Source organism: Perissodus microlepis, chromosome 13 (assembly GCF_051167445.1).
Source record: "Perissodus microlepis isolate ML-2025 ecotype Zambia chromosome 13, ASM5116744v1, whole genome shotgun sequence".
Classification (NCBI taxonomy): domain Eukaryota; kingdom Metazoa; phylum Chordata; class Actinopteri; order Cichliformes; family Cichlidae; genus Perissodus; species Perissodus microlepis.
Genome location: NC_140473.1, coordinates 13713337 through 13734422, shown reverse-complemented (window position 1 = coordinate 13734422; position 21086 = coordinate 13713337). Strand labels below are relative to the sequence as shown.

The window sequence follows — 21086 nt, the reverse complement described above, 5'->3', positions numbered from 1 at the left end:
CTGGCTCCCGGTTAAATTTCGCATCCATTTTAAAATAATCCTCTATACATTTAAGGCTATTCATTCTCTCTCTCCACCATACCTCTCCGATTTAGTACAGATGAACTTCCCATCCCGGTGCCTCAGATCTTCATCTTCTCTTTCTCTCTCTGTTCCTTCCGCTCGTCTGATTACAATGGGGGGCAGGGCTTTTAGTTGCTCTGCCCCTCGACTTTGGAATTCCTTACCCCCTGACCTCAGAAATATTAGTTCATTCCCTCTTTTTAAGTCCACCCTCAAAACTCATCTGTTTAAAATTGCTTATGTTTAAACCTCGGTATGCTCTTAACTTTTATCTGTTATTCTTATTATTGTGTATATTTCCAGTTCTGTGTTTTTATCTGTTGTACAGTGTCCTTGGGTGCTTTGAAAGGTGCTATTTTTAAATAAAATGTATTATTATTATTATTATTATTAATCCTATATACGAAAAGAATTGGAAAAGATTCCTCTCCCAAAAGTCCAACAATTGGACTCATTAGAGAGCCTAAACGTTTACAGACTCCTTTTAAAAGAAGAGGGCATGCTACACAGCAGTAAACATGGCCCTATCCCCACCCTTTTGAGATGTGTTATACTTTTTTCTATTGTGAATAAAATATTTGTTTATGAGATTTGCAAATCAATGCATGATGAAACTAGAGTTACAGAATAGAGTAGATGTGTATTCTGCATTCAGCGTGGTAGAGAAGGGCGCAGATGAGCACCATGTAATGCTGCTATTTCCATATGTGTTTGGTGTTTATGTATGTGAAGGTGTACAATTCATCTCTCCACTAAACGATGTTAAATATGATACATAAATATGAATCTAGGTAAAGTTGGCGCCTCTGGCGGGGATAACTAGAATATTAAAAGGGTAGTAGTTGGTAACATCATCGCGCTTCGACCCGGATTAGATAAGAGCGCAGAGGCGGACTTTGTTCTCTCGTGTATTTTGTAGCAAGCCCAAGCTCCGTCCACGCGGCGCACACTCTGCGAACAAAAAAACCGCACCCACTATACATGACGTCCGGTCTAGCTGCGTTTACGTTTATTTGGGATGTTGTAGCAGTGAGTTACCAATCTGACAGAGTGAGCAACACAGGTACAGGTAATGCGATGTTTATCTTAATTTAAACTATGAGTCTCAGATATGCCGTATTTGATCGGTTTTACCGGACGTTAGCCCCTCGTCGGCATCCATTTATTTTTTAGAGAAGGTCGTGTAGCACCTTGTGGGAATGGGGGTTTTAGTTTCAGAAACACTTCCAGTAATGGCCTACGAAGCGGACATTAGTTAAGCCGTGTGAAAACGCCAAAACGGCAAACACTTTTTTGCAGTTTTTAATTTTTTTAAATATAACATTACACAACATAATATTATCTTGCATATCTCACACAGTGAGTGTTTGGGACCCATGAGTTCTTTCTTTCAGAGTAGATATATCACTGCTAATAATAGTCTTCACCAGAGTATGGTTGGTAGAACAATCCCCCAGCAGAAGACGAGTGAAATTCTCGGTGACATGTAGGGCTTTTTAACTTCGATCATGTCAATGTGTGTAAAAATCGCTTTGATTTACATATTATGATCATTGAACTTCATGCAGCCCGTGAACGCACCACCGTAGTGTAGTGGCGCGTAACTTCTTCTTCGTTCCACTTTTGAAGTGCTGTTTAGAAGCTCGCAGCTCACTCCTGCCGCCGCTGGTTAACAGGTATACTGCAACAACACTGATTTAAGTCGTTGAATAGTTGCTGTAGAGCAGCTCCCACATGAGAGGCAGCACCGAAGAGAAGTACTAAATGAGGTGGCGAAACGAGGAAGAAATTATGCCCCCATGTTGAATTTCTACACGGGTGACCCTCGTTAAAGCAAGTCGTATTTTCCTACTTTTAAAAGGCTTGACAACGACAAGAAGTTTTCAAAAAAGGTACATGCTAATATTCGTTTGCCCAACGTCTCGCATATTTGCTACGAGACCTAAGCTATCCAGCTGCTACTGTTTCCTTTGCCTAACTGTTTGTGTTGTTCAGGCTTAGCTTAAACGTAACTGTTAAGCTAATTGCACCAAAAGAGGTAATTATAATTGTTACTATGTTGTCCGAAGAACTGTCGCTAAGCTTTATAAGTACGTACTCCAGCTTGAAAACGTGTGTTATCTTCCCGTTACCTTTAGGAACATGTCCTCTCCAGTTGACGCAGATGAAGATGAGGTGGAAAAAGAAGTCGAGTTTGTATCAGTAAGTCATATGCACTGTGGCTCTATTAAATAAATATTAGTTGAAAATGATAACATTTTGGTTTTCAAACTAGTGGCATTGTTCACTGTCACGTTAATGAAGCCTAATAAACAGACTGCTATTTTTGCTCTCCATTCACTGATGTCTCATACTGTCCAGGTCCTTATGATTTGGACTTTAGATTTGTTTTATAAGCCTGAAATAGTGTTGATGTTTTTCTTTCTTTTTCTTTTTTTTTAATGCAGGAGGGCCCTCTCAGACCAGTATTGGAATGTATTGACCTGTTGAGTGACAGTGAGGATGAAGGATGTTCATCATTGCCCAATACAGTAAGCTTTTTTTTTTTTTAACAGATCATTTGGTTATTTAATCCTTTTAATTCATATGTTAATATCCTTTTTTCTTAAAAACGCACTGTTTCTTTCAATTGTAGCTTGAAGATAAAATCAGCCGACATAAAGCACGTGTTACATCTACCCTGGACAGACTGGCGCACCAAGTGGCTGTACAGAAAAAGGAACGAGCAGATAAATGCAGAGCATTCAAGGTAAGGTTGTTGACAAATAAACTGAGCCACTGTCATTTGTTGTTTGTTGGACTTTCATTAATCATTTAGCCTGTCAGAAAATTGATTCTGTTTTCACTGTTTCCATTCAGATCTGTACCTTTTTTTTTTTTTTATGCACAGCAGGAAAGTAGAATATGCATTGCCTTATGCTTTATGTGAACATATTCACAAAGAACGTGAAATTTAAACTCAACTTTAGATCCTCACCAAGATTTTACTGGGTTAGTGTATGGGTAGATTAAGCCCAACTTTATGAGCAGCAGTGCCCCCCTGTGGCCACAAAAAATGGGGAAGGTAGTCTATTCATAAAATGCAACATTACTTGGAGAACCAACATTAAACAGTCAGCTGGTTTTCACTGATGTGTCGTTTGTTTGTTTGTTTGTTTGTTTGTTTTGTTTTGTGTTTTCCACGTGAGGCAAATATCTTAAGTGTTACGTCTTTGTCCCTTTTTCAGGAGAAGCAGATCCTACAAAAAGCTCATGGACAACAGGAGCTGGCTGTTAGCGCTGTAAATGGGATTAATCAGGAAGCCAAACGTTGTGTAGACATGTGGTTAAAGATGCCAGGTAATTATTGATCGGGATTAGAAATCTGTTGTAGTTGTTTTACTCAAATAAGTAGAACGACTTTTAAAACATTTTCCTGTCACGTAGTTGCTGTTTGTTTTTGTTTTTTTGGTTTGTTTTTTACATTTCTATCAGTATGCTAATTGCCTCTGCCAAGGAGGTCATGTTTTTGGTAGTGTTTGCATGTGTACATGTTATTCTGTCTATCTGTAAACACAGTGGCTTGAAATGTTTTGAATGAATTCTAAACAAACTTTCTAGTGGTGTAGAGTGGCTTGCATCCACCGGGGTCAAATCAATGATTTATTGGTGCAATTTTCTGTTATAGTTGTCAGTGGATTGGCTTGTGGGACTTAACATACTGCAATATTGTGTTTATCTAGGTCTTAAACCTGGAGCGATCAGTGCTGGTTCCGAGGGAAGACAAAGACCTTCTTTCCACAGAACTATCTCAACTAGGCATACTTGTCCAGTAATTAACTGTGGTCGAGTTTATGATAATGCTTCCCTCCTTGATGGACACTTGAAAAGGTAATAATTTTTCATTCGTGAGTGTGTTGGTGCAGCGGCTTAACTGTTTTCCTCACGAAAAATGGTTGTCTCTTGCACATGTATTGAGAAAAAGCTCTTGTATGCAGGTTTGATCACTCCCCGTGTGACCCGACTATCAATCTTAAAGGAAGTCCGTCAGAGTTCTTTGCCTGTGTTGCATGTGGAAAGAATTTTCAGGCCAAAGAATCCTGGAGGAACCACGTTAAGTCGAAGGTCTGTGCACTTTTCTGACTGTGCAATTAGAAGTTGCAGCCTGAATCCCTGCATGGTGTAATAATTCAGAACTGTTTTGGTTACTAGGTGTCCTCATCTAATGCCGATGGTCATAGCATCAACCAGATGTATCAGCGAATTGTGTGTTTTGCATGTCCTGCCTGCTACCACCTCTTCAACCTCAGAGACGAGTGTCTCCAGCACATGTCAGCCGAAAGCCACTTCAAAGACTCACTCGCCTTAAGAGGTAATTTTTTTTCTTTTTTCCTCTAATAAATAAAATCATTACTTAAAAACAGCATTTTATATTTACTCAGGTTACCTTTGTTTGTGTGGTTCTAGAAGATCTTAGATACTGGAAAGTAGCTAAATGAGCCAATTTGCATTTGATTTTAAAAAACCCACAGGAAGTCCGCTGCCAGTCCCTGTCCCTCAACATGTCAAGAATCGTCTCATCGCCTTGTGCAAAGATGTAGCGTTCAGTGTCCGCTGCTCTTTGTGTCATAACGTACTGATCTCCCATCAAGCAGCTCAAGCTCACTTTAAGTATGTTTACTGTTTTGTATTTGTTTTGTTTTTTTACAACATTTGAATGTAGTGAAACCTCTTTATATATATTTCACTGATTGTATTCAGATCCTTTATGAAACTCATTTTTATGGCCCTTGTCCCTCATTTTCCTCTTTTTAGTGTGTACTGCAGACAGGGCTGTGCTGTGGCCAAAGCTGACAAGACGATAGTGCAGGTCATGAATCAGCTGCAAGTGCGAGGACAGTGTTCTGTCTGCTGTGAAATCTTCCTCAGCCAAGCTGAAATTGAGAGACACAGGGAGTCGATGCAGCATGAAGTTGAACTCAACCAAACAATGGCAAAAGCACTTCTTCAGCACTGCAGGTTTAGTGAAATTCAACACTTGAAGAGAGCTAGAGACTCAACAGACACAGAGGAGACCACTGGCCTTGCAACACCTCTCAAAAGAAACAAGAAGATCGACAACCATGACAGATTTCCAGCTAAACAGCAGAGCTTGGGGACAAGTGTGACTGTCACCAGTAGCGGGAGCGTAACAGCTTGGTGCTGCGAGTGTGGCCTTCAGTTCTCAGACGAGGCTGGAGCCAGTAAGCACCTCCTGGCTGTGAACCAAATTTTCCATCAGTGTGGCGTGTGTGGCAAACATATGGGGGAGTCTTCCATTGCACGTCTGCATATGAGTCGCTTTCACGGGGGCGCTCATCTCTCCAACTTCCTCTTCTACTGCCGCAAGTGCAAAGTGGAAATGCCTCGGTACGAAGACATCCTGTCACACGTGGCCGGAGCTCACAGCGGACACACGTATTTCAGTGAACAAGAAGTGCCTGAGCAGCTTCCCATAATCGTTGATGTCAAGCCATCCACTAGCAGTGACGTCACATTTCACTCCTCGTCTGTGGCCAAAGTCCAGCTGAGCACAGAGGTGTCTTCATCAAAAGTAGAGCAGTCTTGGATGTGCAGGATGTGCGAGGATGTCTTTGACTCGGAGGTTGCCGTCCGCAAACACTGCAGCGATGTTAGTAGTCACAGCTTTCAGAGATTCGTCTGCGGACACTGTCCTCAGAAGTTCTTCAAAGAGTCCACCGTACGGAGACACTGTATGAATGAGCATGATGGGCTTGTAAAAACTTCCTATTTCTGCGGCCTCTGCGACAGCATGGAGTTTGGATCTGAGGAGGAGTTTTTTGAGCACTACAAGAATCTTCACAGTAAGGACTACTACTGCATGGATGACGTTGAAGTTGTTCAGCCAGATGCCGCTGCCGCTGCTGCCTGCTTTTCTGCCACTGCCGCTGAGAGGACCAGTCAGTTTACATGCCCGTGCATGGGTTCGGAAAAAAGTAAAGAGGACATGAAAGCCACTTACACACAATGCATGAGGAATCTGGCTGCGGAAGAAAAATGCCAGTACATCTGTGTGCCTTGCGATGTATCTGTTCCATCCTATGCACAGATCAAGACTCATGTCCACACAAAGCACACAGCCTTGAACCTGGACAGGAGCTTTGACATCAGATGCAAAGACTGCCAAGAGAGTTTTATGGATGTACCGAGTTTCCATAAACACTACCACTTGCAACATTGTACACTGGATCCCTGCATGAGTTCCAGGACCTGCAGGAAAACCTCAAAAGCCGAACCCACCACTCCAATAATACCTAATGCTGTGGAGATCAAACCAGACAGCAATGGTAAATCGGTTAAACTGATTCACATTTAATGTCTTGTTTTTGAATGTTAATTTGTATTCATGTTCGCAGAGATTGACGACGAAACGCTGACATTTTTGAACATTGATCACACCAATGACGAGAGTGAAGTGCAGGAAGGTAGGCAGTAAACTATACATATATATCACTGATATACAGATGAGGCCAGAATTATTAGTCCCCCTATGAATTTTTTTAAAAAAAGTGCTGTTAAATAGAGGAAAGAATTTTAATCACAGCTTTTCCAAAAATCTTAGATTTTTATTGGTTACATTATTTTTATTTTGCACACAGGAACCAAATTATTTACACAAACTACCAGATAAGTCCTCCTGATGCTAATAGGTGGTGTATCCTTTTTGCTGGATAACAGCCTGCAATAGTTTTTTGTAGTTTTCAACAAGTCTCACACACATCGCCTGAGCAATCCCTGTCCATTCCTCTTTGCCGAGTCTCTCAAATGCGTTCAGATTTGATGGGCTCCTGGCATAGTCCTTGGTCTTCTGTTTACCCCACATCAAGTCAGGTCTTTGAGCAGTCCAGCCAGTAATGTTGACTTTGGTCTTCTGGAGGTAGTTCTTCACCAGGAGTGACTTATTGTTTACGTTGTCATGTTGATAGACAAAGTGACTGCTCAGACCCAATTTTCCTGGTTTTCTTTAAAAATCTTCTCCTATCTTTTTTTTCCTTCAGGATTTCTTTGACTTTGACAAAGGTGTTTTTCACATGATAACTCAAACTCTTTTTGAGGTTCTTATGCTTTCTTTAAATTGGAAGATAAACCCACAGCTTTAATGATTTTAAAAGCTTTGAGCATTACAAAAATAAAGCACATCATTGCACAGTGGTGGTTTTTGCTATAGCTAAATAAAAAGGCCAGTTTTCTCAGGGAGCGAATATTATTGACCCTGGTTAAAAAAAAATAATAATAATAATTCTGAAACAATTCTGTTATTGTGTGCAAATAGAAATAATTTATGCTTCCTAAAGAAAACTAGTGTGTTTAGTAATCCTATGTTGAAAATCCTTAGCTCTATTAAAAAAGCACTAGAGCAAATTTGAAATGGACAAAATTTTTTAATTTAATTTATTTTATTTCATTTTCATTGGGGACTAATAATTTTGTTGTCACCTGTAACTAGAAAGAAAAGGCTAGATACTAAATAAACGCTACTTCTTTTTTCTCTCTTTTCGTCATGAGACCCTAACGGCTGTCTGTTTAAAGAGAATTCTTGCTTTAGCTCAACTGCTAATAATTATTTGCATAATTAATCCTATGAATGTCCTCTCAAACAAAAACACACTGATTTACTTGTCTTAAAGTATCCTCATTAATCTTGAATTTTAACAGCTTGGATAAACGACTCTGTATTCTGTTACAGTTGAATCGGATGATGAAATGAAACGCGCGCTGTCTTTGAGCGCAGAAGAAGGACAAGAGTCAGCAGGTATGTGTGCGCAGGGCTGAGGATATAGTCTCTTTCTCTTTTGAACAGTTTGTAAGTCAGTACAATACAACATATTGTATTTTTTGTTATTGTATTCAGATAAACATCCAGTACGTTATACAGTCGGTGATTGTTAACATTGCCCTGCACATGAAGGAATGAACATGTCAATGGATAACATGCAGGCCTAAAAAAATATTTAAACAGTTGGTTCAGTGAGGTTTATTCCCAGCCTTCTGGGAGAGTTTTTTTTAGTTCTTTTATTAGATAGGAACAGACAGGAAATATAGGATGCAGTGTGATGTGCACTCGCAGTCTGGCTGGCCAGGAATCGAACCATGACTCACTGCTTGGGGGAATTTGAACACATTTAACAAATGTCGAGATAAAGAATGTGTTTGATCAAAAGGATGAAAGAGAAACTCGACTGTAGTTTTGTGTACTAAAATGATGTCAGGCTTACATTTGAGAAAGCATGAACCTGCTGCTTAAATCGGAAAGTAATGTGATGAATTACATCTGTGTAAACAGGTTCTTCAGAAATTCATAAATTACCTTCCTACTGGGGACAAACAGTAAAAGACGGTGACGTGAGCTCAAGCATAGGATGACACAACGTTCATCCGACCATCTCAATCTTCAATCCTCCATGGTTATGAAATATTTTCAGAAAGATGAAGAGAGAAGTCAGTCCTCGGAACAAAAGGCACTCAGAAAGGCCACCATCAGATTACAAAAAATGCTTAGAAACGCCACAGAGGAGTGCTTTGAGCAGGATTACAGACACAGCTCAGTTCAAAGACTATTTGAAGTGTGGGTAGAGGGGAGTGGAAACTATCCAGCTCACAGACTGGGACAGCTAGGCTTAAATTTGCAAATAACACGCACAGAAAGTCTGCAGCTTTTGAAGGTGTTATTTTCAGACAAGTCCAAATTTAGCATTCATGCTGATCTCTTGAATGGAGTAAGAAACTCAAATCAGTGTCCAGATTTTAGATTTCATTAAAATATGAAATCTAAAACAAAGCAGCTGCCTATTGAAAGAATATTTTTCCCAGGAGAAGATTTTAGTATGATGTCGGCACGGAGTGAGAGTCAATCTTTATGGCACCTGTGAGACATCATGAAGAGGGGGGCGGGGAGTATGGATGACCTAAAGGCTCTGCTGGCTCAAAGACGAAGGAAACATTTTGGGGATCACTATAAATAGATTTGGAGATATGAAAGAATAGAAATGTTAAAGTTATGACATTGTGGTCGACATAAAATGTTCTCAGTGTTGTTGAAATGATGCAGTTTGTAGTGTTTTCCATATGGCCATGCTGGTATGAATGAATGAAGGTTTTCTCGTGTAATTTGTTTTCACAGAGTTGGAAGAAGCTCTCAAAAGAAGCCTCCTGGAGTTCTGAGAAAGCCAGTAGTGCTTCTGTAACATGCTGTTCATCGAACGTTATACTAGAATGTTTTGTACAAGGTAACGTGTTCAGAATATAATAAAGAATTAAATGTTTGTCCTGTTTCTTACTTTTTCTGAGTTTTTCATTATTTGCAGTAAGTGGACACCAAACTGAACCTTGCAGATTTGCAATTTTGTAAGCTTGACACTTGTGAGGAGCCAGAGTGTTTCGACACGTGTGCTATAGATGGCATCCACCACACTGCAAGATGCCTGAGCTGAACATGTGACCACAGTGCTGTGTCTCCAGTTGCGCTCTGTTTTCCAGTGTATTGTATGTCACAGACTCTTCGCATGGTGTCATGTGAATCCCGATCCTTCTACGCTAGAATGCTAGATTATTTTTCTTAAGGAAAAAGCTTTTGCAATACCCAGAAGTCTGCAATATAAATTCACATAATTGTTGTGCTCCAGAAATGTGTTAATTTGGTGAACACACTTAAGAGTGCACTCGAGTAAAACTCGTATACCCAGCAATTAATGTTCCCAAGGGGCCCACATTAGAAACTGGGACTACCGCAGTACCAGTTTCTCATGTGGGCTCTTGGATAAAATTAACAGCTCATCCCTGCATACACTGATCTGGGTAGCCAATTCCTTTTCATGGATTAACACTGAAAATATGAATTCAGAATTATCGTGTTGTACTCAACTGCAATATATCCATGAAAGTTTTCATCCCCTTGGCTGTTACAAGCCATATATCTGATTTTGGGCAAGTTGGCTAACGAGCAAAAGCTTTGAAGATAATGGACTATGAGATAAGTCTTGGGTGTTGTGCACTGACACAGTACAAGTTAATTAGCACTGGGCTCCTGGTTGTAGAATTTGGCAGCTCCAGGCTAACTGCAGTGCCAGAGGTGAGGAAAAAATTGACATAAATCACTGTCAGAGTTAAAAGGTTTTGGTGGTGGATTCAGCAAAGTCTATTAACTAGTTTTGTTGAACAAAAAATAGTGACTGTTATCCTATTAATTTAAATCCTAGCTAGTTTTTCTGTGGACCGGACGGCCGTTTCCGGGGTCATTCAGGGGGTCCTCGGACCCTCGTTTTGAGAGCACAGTTCTGGGCTCCTCGGGAAGCTTCTATGAGGAGTGAGTGAAGGAAGTCACAGCCCATGTTTGGAAATGTTCTCCCAGGGGCGCTGCAGCAGCAGCCGGTGGAGCTACAGTCAGCTGGACAGCTCGGAGTTGACCGCACACGGGATTAGTTTTTACTCCGGAACGGATCAGCCTTGTGACGGGTGTTCATCATCATGGCTCAGGCAAAAATACAGGCGAAGATGAACGAGGCTACCTGTAGCAAGTTCAGCAGGACGCTATCCATGGCAGATCGCTCGGGGCGGCTGCTGGAAAGTCTGGACCAGCTGGAGATGAGGTAGTTAAGTAACGGGCCTTAGCATGTGCTTTATGCTGAGCCACCTATTCAAGCATTGTCGTTTGTGGGATATATATGACTGCTCACATTTTCTATAACAAGTTATTATAGCGCTTAAAATGTGCCATAAAAGTAGCTTTAATTTCTTAGCGGTTTTCCGAGAACAGTTAATGATCACATTTTACTATGTTTTATAGGTGGGTTGCTTTTGGTTCGTAGCTCACAGCCTCATAATCATTACTCTCGCAGTTTAAGGATGCTTTTCAATAGACGGTTATTGTCATGCTTTGTTGTCTCCAACAGGGTGGAGTCTTTACGCGAAGCGGCATCGGCCATGGAGCAGGAAAGGGAGTGCATCCTGGAAATGATTCAATCTCTACAGAACAGTCAAGAAATGCGTAACATCTGTGCTGGTGAGGCGGCTTGCTGACTATCACAACTTGAACTCAAAAGTCACGCGCTGGTTGATGTCACTGTGAACATATAGCCTCCTAGTATCATTTTGCTGTGTTTTGAATTCCTGTATTTTCTGCTCTGATGCCACTGCAACATTGTGATCCAATGAAGACACGCATTGAAAGTTAACTTTGCTGTTGGGTGGAGGTGGGCTCGTGAATGTCTGAGGATTTAAAGAGTTCCACCCAAGTAGTTGTTTACAGCTCACGGATGTCATTTATACATCAAGCTCTATTTTAATGAAGGCACTAAACTAGGCTGAACATGCTCATTGAAAACCACCTGCAGTCTTTATCTGATTACCCGTATTTCTTTTCTTTTTTCTTTTTTCTTTGTTTCCAAAGAAAGCGTCCACTTGCAAAGAAATCATTACAGTGTACAGTATTAGGCAAAGGTCTTGAGCCACTCCTTATTTCTTTCTACATTGACAGTAAAGTGGAAATAAGTGCAGTGATGTAGTAAAACATGCACAAATAAATGGAAATACAAAATATATGTGGCAAAACAGAATTTGGGCGACTGCCTTTTGTTCTGTTCTCTGTCAAAACGATCCCACCCTGCTTCAGTAATGTTGTGCTTTGGGCTCTGGGGAGTCCAGTCCATTACAGATAGTGTTCCACTGTGTGTTTCCTCTGTCTAGCTTTTAATCCATTAGCAATGTGTTTGGGATCACTGTCATGCTGAAAAATGAAGCCAATCAGATGCTTTCCAGATGGTACTGCATGGTGGATCAAAATCTGACGGTAGTTTTCTGTGTTCATAATTCATCAATTTTGACAAGATCCCTAACACCGCTGATACTTACTGCTGTGTCTCTTTCCTGACCTCCTCCATACATACTGATGACAGTTTGAGGCAGAAAATTCAAATTCAGCAGACTTGATTTTCTTTCTATTCATGTGCTGTAGATTGTTTTTACACCAGCTGCTTTGTCTCTCAGATAATTTTTTTTAGAAAGGCTTTGCAGATCTGAAGTGTAGATGTGCAAGCCCACCCTGTTGTTTTACACTGCATAAAATAACTGTGTCCCTGGCTTCTTGTAGACTGAGCACAGTCATGAACATGGAAACTTCAGATAATAAAGACAAGGGCAAGGATTTGAATTTAGATAAATCTAGCCAACATGCTACCCCTTACAAAACTTAGTTATCTGTGGTAAATGTATTTTTTCACTTAATGTATTTTATTTTATTTTTTTCCCCATGTGTTGTGTCTCTTAGGAGAGAGAGAGGAGTTAACTTTAACTGCAGACCGTTTAATGGGCCGGACGCTGTCTGTGGAAATCTCTATTGGGACAATCAGAAACCCGCAGCAGGAGGAGGCGCTACAAAAAGCCACATCCATCATAGATGAAATAGTGAAAAAGTTGCTGGACGACATGGAGGGGAGCAGGCAGAAGCTGCTGGCCCTGCACGCCGCATGTGTGACTGAAGCACCGGCCATTCCCATCGACCAGAAGTTTCAGGCCATTGTGATCGGTTGCGCTCTGGAGGACCAGAAGAACATAAAGCGGAGGCTGGAGACTCTATTGAGAAATGTTGAAAATGCTGAAAAGAACATCAAGATTATGGATCATCAAAAACTCGAGAACACAAAAGCAAACTGTAGTCAATAAGACTCATCACCAAAGCATTAAATGTGCCTTGAATGTTCGCTTTCAGAAGGCTGCTACTTGTAGCAAGAAAAGTGAGCAACAAATATCCAGTTTTACCAAATCATTGTCATTTTTACATTGATCTACTTAATATTGGTTACTTAATGTTTATAAAATGTACGCGTGTGTTCACATATGCACCTAGTGCAGTAAAAGATGCTGAACAGCAATGAATTAAACAACTCTCTTTTTGTTTCATTGCCTCACTTTTAAATTTAGGTAGTTGATTTTGTAAGTGCACGCACTACCTCTTTGTGTAAAATCAACACAAGATATATGGATTTTATTTTGTATTTGCACATATGAGTTTTATTTCAGATCACGTGTCAAAAAACGAAATAAACCTGTTGTCTTATGAGTGTCGGGCAGAGACTTCTTTAAATATACAGTACTCTTCAGCAGTCAAGCTCCCAGATGGTCTTCCTTGGATCTTCTTAAAGTTTTGATGACTGAGATCAGCATTTCCTCATTACATTTTTGTATTGGTTTCTTTTTAACCATTAATAAGATGAATATTCAATTTCTTGACAAGTCAGGGTTAAGAATGTTCTGCTATGAGCAGGGGACTTGATATTAGAGAGAAACACTTCCTTGGTCTTTGCTGCTAAATCAAAGTACTCACATGAAATATAGTTGAATTAAATGTTTTGTAGTTTCTTTCCTAGTTGGCAACAAATAATGGCGCTCTAAGGTCAGACTTTCAAACAAGTGCAGTGCAGCATGGGGCAAGTGCCTCTGTTTATTTAGGAATGTCCACACACGTGGTGTAGAGGATAATCTATAGGACAAATTTAAAAATCGAGACTTACAACACTTAGTTGTTTTGTGTCAAATAGAAAAACAATGTCAGCAGTGCAAAGGGCATACAATGTTTTAAGTAAGTAAAGGTTTCCTTTGTCTTGGAGCCCTACATATTATCACTTGCTCTTCCCCAGCAGATGGCATTTGAGCAAACTCATCTATTGTTTGGCATTTGGTATAAGGATATGAAATAACATAGAATATGAGGATCATGAGGTATGAGTTTCTCGTGTCAAGGTACTAAGAGCAAGGCTAAACTTCTACACCCATGTTAGTTGTTTATTAACTTGTAAAACTGCCACGGGTACAGACAACCATCTTTTATCCAAACTGTCTGCACTTCTAAAATTATCTAACCTTATTCACTCTAACTAAATGTACCCAGTTAAAATAATAACAACATTCTGGTTAAAGAAACTGTCATGAAATCATACAATGGATGCTCAAGAATTTTTTTTATTTATATCAGATTGCCACCAAACACTGCCTCGCAAACAAAACAACAGACACACAGTTGTGTGGCACACTCCAGGGTGTGACACAACAAAACTGCAAGTCGTGTCGTTTTTCTCAGGCTGAAAGCCAACACAAGTTGGTTTGTCTTTCTAAAGGTGTGAATCTGCTCATGAAGTCATGTGAGAAAAAGTAAAAGTAAAATTAAGACACAAAGATTACACCTGAGTGACAGCACTTAAGTATGGTTAGTTTTAACTGCTGATTCTTTAAAATTATACGCCATCTTAATGATAAAGTGCAGTGAATCAAGTCAGTCAAAAGACAAAGTAAACACAAACTAGCACAAGCTTGAGAAAAACATTACTTACAGATCTACTGTGAAGGCAATTTAAAAAAAAAAAAACAGCAAAAGGATGGATTAAAATGTGTACTCTGAAGAATGTAAACATTGACAAGGCATTGTAATGATTAAACATTCACTGATATGGGAGGGGAAAAGGCCTGCATGCATTACAGTTATGCCACTTTGCTTGTCTTCAAAACAGCACAGTTTACAAAAAAAAAAACTAATGGGAAACTTTGAAATGTGACACAATCTTAGTACCAACGGTGTAACTGTAGAACACATTTTAAGCACCTTTTGGTATTTTCACAATAGAAAAAAATCTGAACACAGATCTGAAATCTTTTTTTCTTTTAAGAGTAAAGCATGCATGCACATGTATTCCCAGATGACCTATGTATTATAATTCCATTAGATAGCTACAACTGAAACTACTAAGGAAATGTTCATTCAAGACAGAAGATTTAATCTAAGACTTTTCTATATTACTAAATATTTTGTTGTGCTTGGTAAACCTGTGTAACCCAATAATGAGTTCTGAAAAACAGAAGGAAAGGTGAATACATTATACATTTCACAGATAGTTGTATTGAAAACTAAGGATTAGTTTGGGAGATTATTTCTGGGAGTACTCTCATTTAGTTAGAAAGAAATGTAATTTTCTTGCATAATCAGGCACACGTAAGCGCTTCAATAGCAAAACATCCCCTCTTGATTGCCAACTTTTTGTAACACCTTCTGAGAGCATTCGTTTACATCCCGCCCTAAACTCCACACCACAGGTACAGTACCTACTGAGCAGTGAGCTTTCATTTTTCTTTTCACTTTCTGGCCCCAATACAGCTCCTTTTTTATAGTCTGGAGAAAGTTCTTCACAATCCAGGTCAAAAAACTAATAGGAGAATTCTGTACTGTGTTTACTGTACTCTGAATATATATGTCAAAGCTATAGAAATAATAAACAAAACAATGTAAACAACTGCAATCAAAAGCATAGTATTGTATTGTAACTGACAATTGGTTGTAACTTGAGGTACTATGATTGAAATAACAGAGATTTTTTTTTAGTGTAAATGGTGTTTTATGTCTAAAATAATTTGTTTAACAAGTGTAAGCAGACAGAAAAAGGACTATTTTTGTGTCATTGGTTATTGATATTTGGTTACATACCTATATCTATGAGAGCACATGTTTAACCACAGCTCAGAAAGAGAAAATTTGGCACATAAGATCAGTCAAAGCTATTGTGCTTCGTACAAAAATACTTCACGCAGAGATTTAAGTCAGCGTTCAATCAGGACGAAGAATATAGTTTGAACCATTATCTGTTTAAGAGTTAGAAAAATATGGAATAAAATAATCTGCTTATCTTTTATAATACATGCAAATGTATTGCACAGCTGAAATGTTAAACAGAATAACCACGTACAGAAGGAAAAGTCTCCGCGGAGTGCAACTTTTGCTGTTACATACTTTGATGAGAGTCGGTATGTCAAGTTTCATTAAAACAAACAAACAAAAAAAAGAGTGAAAAAAAAAAGAGCAAAAGCCTCGGCCATAAGGGGGAAAATCCACCTGCACCAACAGCTAGAACTTCAGTTGTTTTGGGCATCATTAAATTAATAACACAACATACTGTAGCTGCAGTTGTTTCTTAAGGCAACCATTAGGAGGATCCAAGTATGTACAAAGGTTAGGTTTTGTGCCCAGATCGTTGATGAATATCCGAGACCGCAATACACCTATCAACATGGGGCGAGGAAGATGAACATTAGGTTAATAAAGTAATATAATGTAGTGTAGTGTTTCCCAGTCTATGTGAGCTTTGGTCACTAACTGTGGCTACCTCAACAGCTTACAATAACAAGCAATCTAGTGTCAGAAATAACTGTCGGTCAGTAAAATGAAATGATTTTCTCTAGAGGAGGCTGCAGCTTCCAAAGGGATTTTTAGTCTTCTTGGTTCTTTGCTTGTTAGGACGCAAAGTGATGACTTCTCTGCCGTTGCTGGAGCTCTGGTTGCAGACATTACTACTTGTTGTATTAAAAACACCTTTGGAAAAAACCCCAGAAAGAATGAGTAAAGGCTATTTAAAAGAAACAAAAACAAAACAAAACACCAGAGCTTAAATTGTGATACGGAAAAAGATTTCTTACCTATTTTATTGCTTGTTGTGTGGACCACCTCTGTCTCCTCTGCTGTTTGCTGTTTGAGTCGCTGTAGATACTTCTCAGCTAAATACTTAAAAACTAAATGAAGACAACAAGCAGAAATGTTATGACAGTAACATTAAGAAACGAGCCATTTTACTTGCATCTGATCAGTTGTTCAGATTTTCAGTAACCTACCCTCATTCACATTTAGGTCCTCTTTCACTGAAGCGCGATAAAATCTTAGCTTAAGCCTCTTAGCCAATGCTTCTGCCTCCTCACTGCAGTGCAAGTGAAGGAAATACAGCACTTCTTAATTTTCTGGTAAATTAACAGGCTTATTTTCAATAAACAGTCAGCACTCTTTTCTTTAACAGTTAATTGCTTTTCTGTACCACAGAATCCTTACTTTTTTATAACGGTCTCTTCCAGGAGGTCAATTTTGTTTTGCACAAGAACTGTGGGAATATCTCCAACTTCTGCTTCCACCTTCTCCTTCCAGCTGTCAATAGCCTGAAATGAGTCCCGGTCTGTGGTGGAGAAGACAAGCACACATGCCTGCGCACCTGCAAAGTAAGATCACATACACAAACAGTTCACGTTCTCAAGCTGTTACATCTTGTAAAAAAAAGCATGTTGCACATGTTGCATAATTCATTGTCCAAGAGCAAAAACACAGATTGGATTTAAGAATAAGCCCTCTAGGAAATATACATGTATATATATACTAGTGCTTACACTTACACTGGTTGGAAGCCTAGAAATACGGGATAAGCAAACGTTATTTGTTGCAGAGGTGCAATCTTACCGCGGTAATAGGCCTTAGTGATGGCATCAAACTCCTCCTGCCCAGCAGTGTCCCAAAGCATTAGTCGGACATCTTCATCATTTACACTAAAACGATGAGAAAAAAAAATTGACTAGTTACATATTCATCCATCTATAATATCCTATTATATCCTACTCAGCACACTCTACTTGTTTTTCTATGTTAATAGACAATCACAAAAACTACAATTTTAAGACACTTGGAATAAAACATTTCCTTCAATAAACAAAAGTAATAATATATATATATTTTTTAAATTCTCGTCAAATAACTTTCTCTTTTAATTATTATTTATAACATGGAAAAAAAATATTTTATCATGTTTTCTTCTAGGGTGGAAAATTATTTCATTTAACTCAAGAGGGCTCTTGTTCCTCCAGGAGTGTAATGACATACATACGTACATACATACAGTACACAGTTACTAAGTAAAGTAAAATAAGTAAAAACTAGATAGGCATTCAATAGAAGAATTGAAGTAAAATAAAAAATAAAACAAAAAAATCTGGTTAATTAACCAACATGGATGTCTTTGGACTGTCAAAGGAAACCGGAGTACCCAGAGAGAACCAACGCAGTCACAGAAAAGCCCGAGCCAGCCTGTGGATTCAAACCCAGGACCATCTTGCTGAGAGGCCACAATACTACTGCACCACTGTGCTGTGGTTAATAAAATATTAAATAATAATAATTAATGTTAATTAAATAAAAGCTAAATATAATATAACAAAGTGGCCTTTTTAAGTAAAATGTCTCAAATTTAGTAAAATTCAGTTTTTTTTAAAAAGAGTAATTTCTGATTAAACCTAAAATGTGGGTACCAACAGGATTCCACATTCCAATATGTATTTAATATTGTAAAACAATTTTATACAGCTGAAGTTGTAGTTAGTTAACAGACCCTCTGTGACTTTGATTATAGACTATAACTGATAAATAATGTGGAACATCTTTCAAATGAATATCTTACAGTATCTGCCTTTCCAGGAAGTCCACTCCAATTGTCTTTTTGTAGTCTTTAGTGAAAATGCCCTTGCAGTAACGTTGGATCATACTGGACTTGCCGACAGCTCCATTGCCGACCACGACCACTTTGATGGCCACTTCCATGTCCTCCTCCAACATGGTGATGACGTCTGGCTGATTTTCTCAGTTCCACTGTGCCTGTATTGTTTCAGAGCTGTGATGGGAGCACATGTACCAGCTGAAAGTGTAAAATAAAATATTAGATACTACAAAAAAAACACACAAAAAAAAAGCCACACAAACACTGGACAAATGCAACTCAAATGTGGTTTATATATGAATCACTCACTTCAGAGACATTGTCAGTTGAACAAATATGATGAAAACCAACTTTGTTACTGAGTTTATAAGTTACTTATAAATGCTGTTAAAGTGCGGCTGACGATCAAGCAAATTAGCAGAGGCGCAACTGACTGCTACTTCTTTTTAATACTAATCAAACTTATTTTCAGTTTGATATGTCAATATACTGTTACAAATGTAGTTGTCAAAGCCTAAAAAATGTTTTACAATACATTTTATAGCCAACAGTAACAACTCAACTTTTATAGGCTTAATAATATAATTATCATATTCGCCAGCAACACAAGCACTTCATTGCACTCTAATACACGGTGTCACATACACAATGTCTGTAATTAGCTTTTAAACTGTTATGGGTGCACATTTTACTAACTGTTGTAAAACAAATTTTCAGCTTGACTGGAGAGGTGGTTCACTATGTTTATTGTTCCATTAGTGCAGAAAACTGCAGACTCCGCATAGCAACCGGGTCCCCACAGCTATATATGTGGAGTGGCTGAGTGCTATGCTAAACAACATATTGTGGGAAAGCTGTTCTCAGTGGACACTGACAGCCTACTGCGTGACTGTAGTGTTCAACAGCCTGCCTGAATTTGAGTCACAATATGTATCTGTAATTGAGCTGAATGACACATCAGTTGGTATAACATGAAGGCAAAACACAGCTGAAAATAGAATAGTATGCTCTTCTTTTAATGTAAACTTTTGGATTATTTTAAAGTCTTGACTTTGCATTTCACTTTAGTTGAGCAAAGACCTCCTCTTCCTTTTAAGCAGCTAGTCCTCTCATATTCAAGTGTAGTCGGTTCGGGATTTGTAGTTTAAATATGTTTTATCATCACAGAAACTGTCAAACTGGGAGGTTAAGAAGCTGGTTATGTATTGTTTATTTATAACTACTATAAGTTCAGAACAACATGATTCAGATTTAGATAAATGATGATGATTCGCTTTAACAGTATTTGAAAATGAGATCTGAATAATTGTGCTCTTAGTATCAACAACAATGTGGGGCAATCTTTTTGCACTGTGGTCATGTCTTATACCCCACATTTCTGAAATGAATCACAACTCTCCTCAGGTGATCTCAATAGGTCATGTTAGGGCAAGGCCTCACAGAGGTTTCATTCTGAACCCCCACTGATGGTAATGTGAGTGACCCAAGTTGGTTTTTTTTGTTTTGTTTTACATCTTGGCTTACTTGGTGACTCACATTATCAATAAGGATCACTTCCAAAAGGGTACCCCCAGGGTAAATACTTGTGCCTTTCCACCATTTGTTTTTTTAAGGGAAAACGCCTCTTGAAAGAAGTCCAGCTGTCTTCTTTTTTCAAGCTCTAAAGAAGTGACTGGAAGGTGCAGTTTAACACTTCAAGACAGGTATCAGCTACACATTTAAACACAATATTCTACATACCTGCACAAACAACTGTCCTGAGTAAATTCTGGGCTTTCAGGTCATCATTACCATATTCATACAATACAAATGTGATAACACAGAATCTGAAATATACAGGCCTACTGCATTTTTTTTACATAACATGGTAGCAGGGTATGTTTTGCATTGCTATGCACATAGTACTGAATTCTGCTCAGTATGAAGCAGATAATACACCCCCCTTGCTAGACAGTGAGTCATCTTCATAGACTCACCGTTACTTGTCCAGGCCTCAAGGCGGGGCACCACAATTTTTTGAAGCAAAGACTGAATAACACAGATCAAAACGCCATGACACGCAACTAAGCTATTCAACTCTGTCGAAGACTTTTGCTATATGTAATGCGTTCATAGTCTCTGATGGGAATTAAGTTTGAAGTCAACTTCCCACTCCTCTTCTTCACTCAAATCCCTTGCCTTGGTCAAGATAAGACCTGTTGAATTGCTGAAAGGAGGCTCCCCTTGAAGTACAGAGCAGCTCCCGAGGTAGTGCGTTAAAGCTGGGTGAAATAAACGGTGAAGAAATGATGGGAAAGCATGCCAAAGAAGCGTGCAGTTTCTTACCTGTAAAACGACGCTACAACTCATCCAATGACATTAGGCGAGCTATGCAGTCAGCTAACCCACATCCACATATCTACAGCCTCCCGCCGCTCTTCTCCGTGGCAAGAGACGCAAGAGACTCCGCTGCTAAGGGTGCCTAGCTAAGATTAGCCACTTTTCACAGAAGAAAGACAACCTTCTGCTCCGTTCGCTAACGATTTCTTCCCTGTGTAGTGCAAAAACGTTCTCTCCTAAACGAAAGATACCGTTTATTGACTGTCAACACCTGAGGTCACTCTCATGACATTTATAGAATGGATATGCATTGCTGCCTATTTCAGTGAGCTACGTTGCGCGTGAGAGCTAGCCAGGCAGGCTGTTGGCTAGCTCGCTAGTGTT

The 21086-nt window shown here is 39.1% G+C and overlaps 3 protein-coding genes across 6 annotated transcripts; 2 read left to right on the top strand and 1 right to left on the bottom strand.

The window, feature by feature from the left end:
• Nucleotides 1–1020: 1020 nt before the first annotated feature.
• Nucleotides 1021–9365, top strand: znf451 (zinc finger protein 451). Of its 4 annotated transcripts, none has more exons than XM_084948270.1 (13): nucleotides 1021–1132; nucleotides 2202–2265; nucleotides 2511–2594; nucleotides 2699–2812; nucleotides 3291–3402; nucleotides 3786–3933; nucleotides 4041–4167; nucleotides 4255–4414; nucleotides 4575–4713; nucleotides 4858–6389; nucleotides 6459–6527; nucleotides 7790–7855; nucleotides 8387–9217. In XM_084948270.1, exons 2-13 carry the CDS (start codon nucleotides 2206–2208, stop codon nucleotides 8464–8466), a joined length of 2691 nt encoding a protein of 896 aa, XP_084804396.1. In that variant the 5' UTR covers nucleotides 1021–1132; nucleotides 2202–2205; the 3' UTR covers nucleotides 8467–9217. The 4 variants fall into 4 exon arrangements, with proteins under 4 accessions (XP_084804396.1, XP_084804395.1, XP_084804398.1 ...); XM_084948269.1 differs by lacking the exon at nucleotides 1021–1132 and adding an exon at nucleotides 1714–1955; XM_084948272.1 differs by lacking the exons at nucleotides 1021–1132; nucleotides 8387–9217 and adding exons at nucleotides 1717–1955; nucleotides 9224–9365.
• A 96-nt stretch (nucleotides 9366–9461) lies between these two features.
• On the top strand, nucleotides 9462–13406 carry bag2 (BCL2 associated athanogene 2). The gene is made up of 3 exons (XM_084948277.1): nucleotides 9462–10688; nucleotides 10992–11101; nucleotides 12365–13406. Exons 1-3 carry the CDS (start codon nucleotides 10567–10569, stop codon nucleotides 12757–12759), a joined length of 627 nt encoding a protein of 208 aa, XP_084804403.1. The 5' UTR covers nucleotides 9462–10566; the 3' UTR covers nucleotides 12760–13406.
• Nucleotides 13407–14037: 631 nt separating this feature from the next.
• rab23 (RAB23, member RAS oncogene family) lies at nucleotides 14038–21071 on the bottom strand. The gene is made up of 7 exons (XM_084948276.1): nucleotides 20709–21071; nucleotides 18348–18581; nucleotides 17357–17442; nucleotides 16958–17114; nucleotides 16747–16829; nucleotides 16555–16647; nucleotides 14038–16450 (listed from the first exon to the last, which is right to left on the bottom strand). The coding sequence occupies exons 2-7, from the start codon at nucleotides 18500–18502 to the stop codon at nucleotides 16317–16319; spliced, it is 708 nt and encodes a 235-aa protein (XP_084804402.1). The 5' UTR covers nucleotides 18503–18581; nucleotides 20709–21071; the 3' UTR covers nucleotides 14038–16316.
• Nucleotides 21072–21086: the final 15 nt, after the last annotated feature.

What these genes read in the sequence shown, in the direction of transcription:
- bag2 (XM_084948277.1), top strand. Translation starts at nt 10,567, where the DNA reads ATGGCTCAGGCAAAAATACAGGCGAAGATGAACGAGGCTACCTGTAGC. An exon ending in CTGGACCAGCTGGAGATGAG is followed by an intron (nt 10,689 to 10,991) that starts GTAGTTAAGTAA and finishes TGTCTCCAACAG; the next exon opens with GGTGGAGTCTTTACGCGAAG. An exon ending in AATGCGTAACATCTGTGCTG is followed by an intron (nt 11,102 to 12,364) that starts GTGAGGCGGCTT and finishes TGTGTCTCTTAG; the next exon opens with GAGAGAGAGAGGAGTTAACT.
- rab23 (XM_084948276.1), bottom strand. Translation starts at nt 18,502, where the DNA reads ATGTTGGAGGAGGACATGGAAGTGGCCATCAAAGTGGTCGTGGTCGGC. An exon ending in CACTAAGGCCTATTACCGCG is followed by an intron (nt 17,115 to 17,356) that starts GTAAGATTGCAC and finishes CTTACTTTGCAG; the next exon opens with GTGCGCAGGCATGTGTGCTT. An exon ending in GGACCTAAATGTGAATGAGG is followed by an intron (nt 16,648 to 16,746) that starts GTAGGTTACTGA and finishes GTCTTCATTTAG; the next exon opens with TTTTTAAGTATTTAGCTGAG.
- znf451 (XM_084948270.1), top strand. Translation starts at nt 2,206, where the DNA reads ATGTCCTCTCCAGTTGACGCAGATGAAGATGAGGTGGAAAAAGAAGTC. An exon ending in AAGAAGTCGAGTTTGTATCA is followed by an intron (nt 2,266 to 2,510) that starts GTAAGTCATATG and finishes TTTTTAATGCAG; the next exon opens with GAGGGCCCTCTCAGACCAGT. An exon ending in CTTGATGGACACTTGAAAAG is followed by an intron (nt 3,934 to 4,040) that starts GTAATAATTTTT and finishes TCTTGTATGCAG; the next exon opens with GTTTGATCACTCCCCGTGTG.